Raw genomic sequence first — 8,773 nt, 5'->3', positions numbered from 1 at the left:
TTCACATATTTGACTGCGTTCTTTGGCACTTCATACTTAAGACACGACATATTTTGATGTCTAGTGACATATCTTTCAAATTTCATCAGAGTCTTAGACTTTCGCGAGAATGGTATATTTCTCAAGCATCTATAATCCATAAATTTAAAAAATAAATTTAAAATAATAATTTTTCGTGTCACCGGAACCGCTAGATCGGAAACCTCTCTTACCCCAAAATAGCGCTCGTCGGCGACCGAAATGAAAATTTTAAATAGAGCACCGGCATCATTTTTACAGTCACTCGGGCTGAGCCGGCGTGACTTACCAAGGACACTGTTTTCGATTAGAACAGAATCCTGTGAGCCATAATGGGTCAATGAGTATCTTCAGTCCTCCTGGGCGTCGCGTCGCGCCGCAAAGTCGGTCGGTCCGGCAAGCGGTCGTCTCGAGGACGATTAACACGTTAACCTTCATGTCCAGTTTCCATTCATCGGAGTCCAGATTTTGTAAGCAATATGGAATCTAATTTAGTTGTTTCTAATGTAGATCAAGAGATTATTTGGACTCCCTCGATGACGTACGTAGACCCATCATGTCTGAAACGTCAGCCAATGTTCTCTTTAATGTGATAGCATTTAGAAGCGACAATTTGGCCGAGGAAAACTCGATCATGTGTTTTCGAACAAACTAACGTTATTTATCATCATTTTTGATTAAAATGATTTATAATAATATTTTGATGTCAAAATGATAACAATAATATCTACTTCTTGCTATCTGGATTTGTTTTATCCGCAGTTTTTATTTTAATTTAATTACGCAGAAGTGAAATAGAAATTTTTTTAAATCTGCGTATGAAATTAATAAAAATTTGTTTTGCTATTTAATTTCAGCTGAAGTTCTGTGGATATACTTTTACAATTTTCCTTTCGTCGGTGACCTTTTAGCAAAAAATGTCCCAATTAAAATACTTAAACTTTAATGTCTTAAAAAATTTTGTAAAATTTTTAATAGATAATAGAATGAATAAATTTAGAGAAAAAAGTTAGATATTATTTTTGAAATTAATATACATATATCTTAAGGAGATTATAATTTTATTTTATAGAAATTCAAACACGAAGAAAATGCAATTATTTCTTATTATTAAGTTTTATATATACAAGGTGTCCGGTAAAAATTGTAATAACGTTTAAGGATAGATTTCTAAGATGATTTTAAATCCTAATAACTAGAATGTCGAGGCTATAATAGTAGTTTTTGAATTATAAGCATTTAAAATTAACGAACAATATCGCCTAAAGTTCGCGCGTTCAAATGTGATAGGTAAATAGGTGTATTCAAAAGAAAGCAGTTTTGCAACTGTTGTAAAATTTTTCAATATAATTGGTTTATACGTTTAGATCTATAAGGAACCAAAAGCAAGAACCAATCATATTGACGAATTTTACAATAGTTGCAAAGTTACTTTCTCTATGCTGAACGCAGTCAATGCCATGCAAAATTAATGCTAATCACATCTAAACGAGCAAACTTTAGACGGTATGATTCGTTAACTTTAAATGCTTTATAATTCAAAAACTATTATAGCCTTGATATTCCAATGTTAGGATTTTCGTCTTAAAATGATCTTTGCTGGACATCCTGTATATGTTGTGATACATAAATTTTATTACATTTTATGATTTCAATATATACACGTAAAACTTAAAGATAAAAAGGATAAAGTAATTGTGATTCCGCTTACGCGTCTCGGTTAGATAAAAATACAGGTACGAAATTGAGTAATTCACAAGCACCCTATACATTATACAAACTTCGTGTTTTCATTTCCATGTTTATCGGGTGTAGCTTTTTTACATTATATACACCAGCACGTTACTGTACGTTTGATCCATGGGTGAGAGACGTGATAGGGTAAAAGTCTTGCAACTTCCACATGCATACTACATGATGTTTCAGCAGCCTGGCATCCGATGAACATGAAAGCCAGCTTGATTCATTACTTTATGCCACTTTGCAACCCGCAACGGCTTGCTTTCGTGCTGCAATCGATAATAAGTTGCAGGTAATGCATGGACTAAATTGACGATCGGACGATGACCTTTTGAATAAACTTTGTTTACGTTATGATTGCGTTATGATTATGTATTGATAAAAAAAAAAATAATAAAAGCGATGCGAAATTTATATGTAAATTCTTGTGAAATTTCACGTATACAAAAAGGAATTAATAAACATAATTAAATCCGATTTTTATTATAATTACAGTAGCATAATCGTTTCCATACAAATTTTTGTATGAAATGCTACAAATAAAGAGTAATATATATCATAAAACTAGGATTTCATAGAAATTAAAATTTTTTTTAGGGATGTTAATAAAAAATAATGAAATGATTAAACATAAAACTCGTATAAATTATAATTTTAAGACATAATGTTGGGATATAATTTTTTTTTCTATATTTATTAGAGGATTTATATGGAATTGGGGTTTTTCTCAAGCATCTTCAATTTAAAATTATATTGTAAAATATTTGAAAGTTTGGAGATATGAGGACACAATAAGACTAGTAGAGGAGAAAAGTACACATGAGGGAAACAAAAAATGCACGATTGTTTTAAATATATTTTATAAAACGTCCTATTTTTTTTATACAGCATATAAAACAATACTCTGTATTTATTCCATATTCACACATTAGCTCTATATGACTGTACCACCATAACTTTTCGTTATATGCATAACTTTACAGTATTCGGCGGATTTTACATTAATACTATGACAACGCACTGTCCTTTGTCTGCTGAATTCCTTGCTTGCCGCTTACAGTCGCGGCGGCACTCTGATTGAATTGATCGGAATTCGTATGTTTCGAGCCATGTTTCTGCGTGATATCTAATTTTGTTACGTCAGCGCTTATAATCCTATCGAAAACCCTGTCCGTAGTAGGTTCCACGATATTAGTCAGTTCTGGGACCGTCGTTTGCTTGGGTCGCTGTCCGTCCTTCGCTTCCGTACCGACGCCGCTCATCGCACGGGCAGGCTTTGATGGACCTTTCAAATGTATAATGTGATTATTCAGGGAATCAGTATTGCTCTGCTTACTTCCTATGTGATTGTGAACTGTTGCGTGATTTGCGAAAACGGACTCTGTCTTTCCCAAAAACTGTCCGTTTGATGACTCTGTATTGAAAGGCCTATCCTTCACATTACTGTTCCAGAAAGAATCGTCAAAAATATCGTTGTCGCGTTGATCTGGCGGTAGACGACTGATACGGGTTCTCACGATCGAAAGATGCCTCTGCACGTAGTCCTGATGTGGCGCTAAAGCGGCAGCACGTTCCAAGCATTGCGCCGCTAAGCCAAGTTTACCCCGTTCCACCATCACGACGCATAAATTATGCAGTCCTTGAATGTTTGTAGGATCTAGTTGCAGTATTCTACGATAACACTGAAATAATCATGCTGATGTTATATCTCTAGAATTAGAAACACACGCGATCTTCTTACTGTTGTTTATATTAAAATATAAACTGCATATATAATTCTCAAAGTAAATAAAAAAAAAGTTTCGTGTAATATATCTTACATTTTCGGCAGCATCTAAGTCCTTTATGTTATTGATATAAATATCTCCTAAAAGAATTAGGCCTTTCACATGATCCGGATGGAATCTGACTAACTGATTTAGAAATGGCGCCGCTTCGAGCGGACGTTGCTCATCGGCTAAAAGTAACGCGAGATTGAACAATGCAGAGCGAAAGTCTTCTTTTAATGCGACAGCATTACGGAACCAACGCTCCGCGCTACCGCTATCATGATCGTCCATGGCCAACATTCCTAGATTGAAATGTACGCGTTCATTGTTAGAATCCTGTAATAGAGAAAAGTATTACATAAGTCTATGACAGTCCATAAGTTCATGATATAATCATAGCTAAAGAACGTTGAAAAAAAAAGATGCAATTACCTTTCGTAAAAGTTTCAACAGTCTCTCTCTAGCTACTTTACGTAATTCTGCCCGTCCCAATTCTTGGAGTAGTATAGCGGAGTTCAGTAACGCTTGTTCATGCTCTGGATCAAATTCTAAAGCTTTGTCCAAGTATGCCAAAGCCTGGGATGCTTTCCCTTGTTCCAAAAATACGACACCAAGCTATGGAAATATCATTATGGGAATTTAATTTAACTTTTGTAATCAATTAAAAAAAAATATTTTTAATATTATTTAATATTAATTAATATTCTTATTAATATTAGATAGCAACTCAATACTTACATTATAATAGATATCAGGATTATTACTGTCATAAAATAGTGCTCGCTCATAGACTTCTTGAGCTTCTTTTGTACGATTAAGTTTAATTAAAACATCACCACGATTAATATATGCTTGAGTATAATCCGCACGCATACTGATGGCCTGTCTGTATAATAAATCAGCCTCTTCTAATCTAGTTGCATTCTTAGCTATCAAGTTAGCCAAATTAACAAACACATTTAAATGATTTGGTGCTATACGTGCTTGATAAGATTCTCCCGGTTTCGCTTTTGGTAGTAATGACTTGGCCTAGAAAAAAAGAAGTAGAAATTATCGAAAGAATTAGACAAATTATATAGATATTTATTATTTACCTTTAAGTACGCGTCTTCAGCTTCTTTAAACATTTTTAGATGATTGTAAGTTCTTCCAACATTAATGTGTGCTCCAATATCGTCACCCTGAACTTGTACAGCCATATTAAAAAAATTTAATGCTTCCTTAAAGCGACCTTGGCTCTCTAACGCGTGACCCACGTTATTAAACAGTTTAGCGTTTCTATCGTTCACTTTTAAGCCAGACATGAATATTGAGTATTCATCTAACCAATCGTAATTTCTGACAAATGTTTTCGTCGTGTGCGCTGCCAGAAGTGTTACGAGTAAAAGTAACACTAGCTTCTTGCATCTAAAAGATGGTTTATGTGAGAAAAATATTTTTCATAATGTACAAGAGCAATTCACACAATGTTACGTCCACGGACGAATCAACTTACTTTTTGTCTGCCAAAATATTCCATCCATATCCAATAAGCATGCAAAACCCCATGGAAGGAGCGTACAACACTCTTTCAGCAATTACAAATCCGACCGGAAAGAAAAGATTCGACGCGGGTAAAAAAGGGAGTATCATCATAGCCAAACTCTGCAGGCATTATATTGGAAACATATTCGATATTAGTATTGTTAATTACAAAATCTGTATATACAACATTTCAAATAGAATACATGCACATTTTATTCAAACACATACAATTACTCAATTACTTATATTCTCTATTAGATTATGATGTAATTGTGAAACATTCTACTAACCATAATAAGAATGACTGATGTTTGTCTGCTACGCGTTACAACAGCTGTTACAAGCAATCCTAGTACAGTTCCATGAGTAGCTAGAGTCGCGAGATTACGAACATCGGTAAAGCTTTCTACTAATGGTATCGTCCCCATTGTCCAATCACAGCACAAATCACTTGGAAGAAATAGCAGTCTTAGATTCACTGCAGCAAGATAATTATACGTAAGCTGTCTTGTTGGTGTTGTAGCAACCGATGCGGGATTGTCGAATCTAAAGAAGGTGTTTACGTCGCCATTAGTTTACACTATGAATAAAATTACACATAAATCATATATATATATATATATATATACACACACAATCATACCTGGTAAATACAGGTAACTTTGAGCCCATTATATGTAACCGTAGGATAAGCAGGCTAAATGTAACAAGTGTAAGGGCGGTCAAACGTTTTGTACCCTCGCCTGACCATGCAGGTGAAATTTTATTACCACCAAAAGCCGATTTTAGTGCTAAGAAAATATCTCTTGCTCTAACCTGAATAAAGTTACAAGTATTAGTATAATCTTACTATAGAAAACATAATGAATGCACATGGAATGAGTTTTACCTTCTGTACAACAAAAATTTCATACAGTACACAAACTGCAGTTGCTGTAATTCCCTGCTCCTTGCACAGCATTGCAGTAAATACAAAAAACATAGATAATATCAAGGATTTCCACCCTGTAGATCTTTTGCTTTTGCAACATTTAGTATATGTGATTAAAGCTGCCAGGTAAAATAAGGAGGACAAAGTTTCTGCCCTACCAACTACACCTGTGACCTAGGAATATAATTATGGCCGTATTATCAATAACAATCATTTGCAATAATAATAAAAATGTCTTTTCAAAATAATTAAAATGTTATTACATACTGCTTCTGTATGTATAGGATGCACAGCAAAAAATAAAGATGACACAAAACTTGCTGCTTCTGGCAGAAACATCAAACAGGTCCTGTAAACAATTTTTCTGCTATTTTTTTTTCTATTATTTGAAGCCTTACAGAAATAATTTTCTTTAATTCTGTTGCAATAATATTGCAAAAAAAAACAAAAAAATAAAAAATTGATGTAAACCAACCTGAAATATAATAGGCATACTCCAACATGTAGAATAACATTTAGCAGGTGGTATCCCATAGGATCTAGTTGATGAATCAGGTAATTCCATCGGAATGTGAGAACGCAAAGAGGTCTATAAGACTTGTGCGATTGTTCCTATTAAAAAAAAAAGAGAAAAATAATTGATCAATTTGGACCAATTTTAATGTAAATTAATGCAACACTTTTGATGTAATTATTGTCAAAAGATAAATATGAAAAAAGTATCTAGGAAGATGATGTTCTGCAGATATTCTACACATATTTAAATAATTTTTTTTTAATAATATTTAAATAATATAGTTCATACTTGTTTGATTTTTTCTTATTCAGAGTAAAAAATATTTCTAATTCTTCAAATAATATTGATGTTTTTATACAATGTATACAATCTTCAATAATGTATTATTTTCTTTACAAAATAATTAAAAAATTGTAGATGACAAAAAAATGGTAAAAAAATCATAAAACAAAATTACATACATTCTCTAGTCTTTACAATTTTTTTCGATTATCTAGAACCTCAAATATTTTGTTTTAAATTAAATCAAAGGTATATAACGTGCTCAACGATAATAAAAAAATTTAATATCATTGAAATTATTAAATATAATTTTAAAATAGTATTGTTATTATACTAAAATAGAATTTTCTTGCATCTTTTTTATTTATAACATAAATCGATATAAAACAGTTTATTCTGTTTTGTTAAATTGATATAAATTATAATGTTATTATCGATACTATAGATACAGAAAAATATTTATTTGGTAACATTTGGAAAAATAAAAGATAATTATTTATTTACTTCTCGGGAAATTAATGTGTTCTAAATCTGAATTTCTTGTTGAAACTATATGTCGATTTCGAGAGAACCGATTCAGTGCTCTTGAAATCGATAGTATTCTAGTGACATCAATTGTCGAGGAGCGAAGATAAGTAAAAATCTAATATTTGCCAATCGCCAAAAGCAAACACGGAGGATCATTCTCGCGTACTTATACGAGAGGCAAAAATTCGAGATTTTCGAGGCCACATCGATTTCGATCCCCGCTCCATATCGAACGATTCCGGGGGTGCGCGGAGGGGCAGAAGATGAGGGAAACGGAAGAAGACAGGACGGGGGATCGGATCGGGATGAAATGGACAGGACGCTCGCGGATCAATACGCAGGGGGCCATCTATAGAAGAGGGGGGGGTAAAGGGAGGAGGGAGATCTCGGCCGCGCGTCCTCCAGCAACGGGAGTCGGACGATGCCTCCTCTTTTTCTCTCTCTCTCGCTCTCGCTTCCTCCCCACTCCCCCCTCACTCTTTCTCTCTCTCTCTCTCTCTCTCTCTCTCTCTCTCTCTCTCTCTCTCTCTCTCTCTCTCTCTCGCACCTTGTGCATCGGGGTGCCCCAGAAGTCATTGTAGAAAACATTCTTGAGGGGCGTGTGGGGCCTGAGGTCGCGGTTGTCCTTGATCGCCGAGATGTCGTCGAAGACGAAGCCGCAGCCGAGGCTGTTGAGGTACACGGCGAGCGCGGTTATCGCCACGATCGCCGCGAGTGCTCCCCGCGCAGGCACTCCCATTACAAATAAAACATCGATCGGCCGGTCGCCTTTCGTTTCTTTCTCGCGCAAATCAACCGCGGGCACCGCCGGAGCAAACGGAAGGAAGAACGTTCTCCCTTTCGTCTTTCTTACTACCGTCTTCTCCCTCTCTCTCTCTCTCTCTCTCTCTTTCTCTCTCTCTCTCTCTCACACACTCTCGCAGGTGCTCTCAACCGTAGGAACTCCACGAGGGACGCACGAATGTCATTTCCACGCACGTCGATCGCGTAGTCGCGTCCGCGTTTAGGCACATCACAACTGATCCAAACTGATCCCGACACGTCGCGATTCGCGATCAAGTACCAGCGCGAGTGCCGGCGAGCCCAAGAACCGCGTCGCGGCCTCTCGCCGACATAGTCGTCACCGGTGCGGGGCAACGACCCGGCGGGAGTACGGCGACGGTCTCTCCCGTAGGTTTCTCGCGATCCCGTAGGTCTCTGTCGTCTCTCCCGTAAGTTTCTCGCGCGAGTCCACTCCACTCCGTGACACACGAAGAGAGTTGCGGCGCGTAGAACACGATCACCGCGCGGGGGAGAGCCAGAGCACGTATCTACGTACGCACGTACCGCGCACCGCGATCGAGCTGTCAAACGGCGTACTCGCGTTGCGCACTGTGTCGGCGTCGCGACGCCAGCGACGCCGGCGTCGCCGCTGCCTGCGCGCGAAGCGGACCGAGGGTATAAGATCGGCGTAAGGCGTTTCGA

General features: G+C 36.6%; 1 protein-coding gene across 3 annotated transcripts; it reads right to left on the bottom strand.

Annotated features, from left to right (window-relative positions):
- Positions 1-2,601: 2,601 nt before the first annotated feature.
- On the bottom strand, positions 2,602-8,664 carry LOC105147655 (protein O-mannosyl-transferase Tmtc3). Of its 3 annotated transcripts, XM_087415964.1 has the most exons (12): positions 7,857-8,653; positions 6,458-6,594; positions 6,250-6,331; positions 5,941-6,156; positions 5,695-5,867; positions 5,342-5,597; positions 5,023-5,171; positions 4,622-4,934; positions 4,266-4,556; positions 3,960-4,142; positions 3,579-3,863; positions 2,602-3,440 (listed from the first exon to the last, which is right to left on the bottom strand). In XM_087415964.1, the coding sequence occupies exons 1-12, from the start codon at positions 8,046-8,048 to the stop codon at positions 2,766-2,768; spliced, it is 2,952 nt and encodes a 983-aa protein (XP_087272090.1). In that variant the 5' UTR covers positions 8,049-8,653; the 3' UTR covers positions 2,602-2,765. The 3 variants fall into 3 exon arrangements, with proteins under 3 accessions (XP_087272090.1, XP_087272089.1, XP_087272091.1); XM_087415963.1 differs by having other exon boundaries at positions 6,250-6,594; positions 7,857-8,655; XM_087415965.1 differs by having other exon boundaries at positions 3,299-3,468; positions 6,250-6,594; positions 7,857-8,664.
- Between the last annotated feature and the right edge of the window lie 109 nt (positions 8,665-8,773).

Source organism: Acromyrmex echinatior, chromosome 19, assembly GCF_024713525.1.
Source record: "Acromyrmex echinatior isolate Ae372 chromosome 19, ASM2471352v2, whole genome shotgun sequence".
Lineage (NCBI taxonomy): Eukaryota > Metazoa > Arthropoda > Insecta > Hymenoptera > Formicidae > Acromyrmex > Acromyrmex echinatior.
The sequence above is the reverse complement of the archived record's forward strand: the minus strand, read 5'-3'. Positions and strand labels throughout refer to the sequence as shown.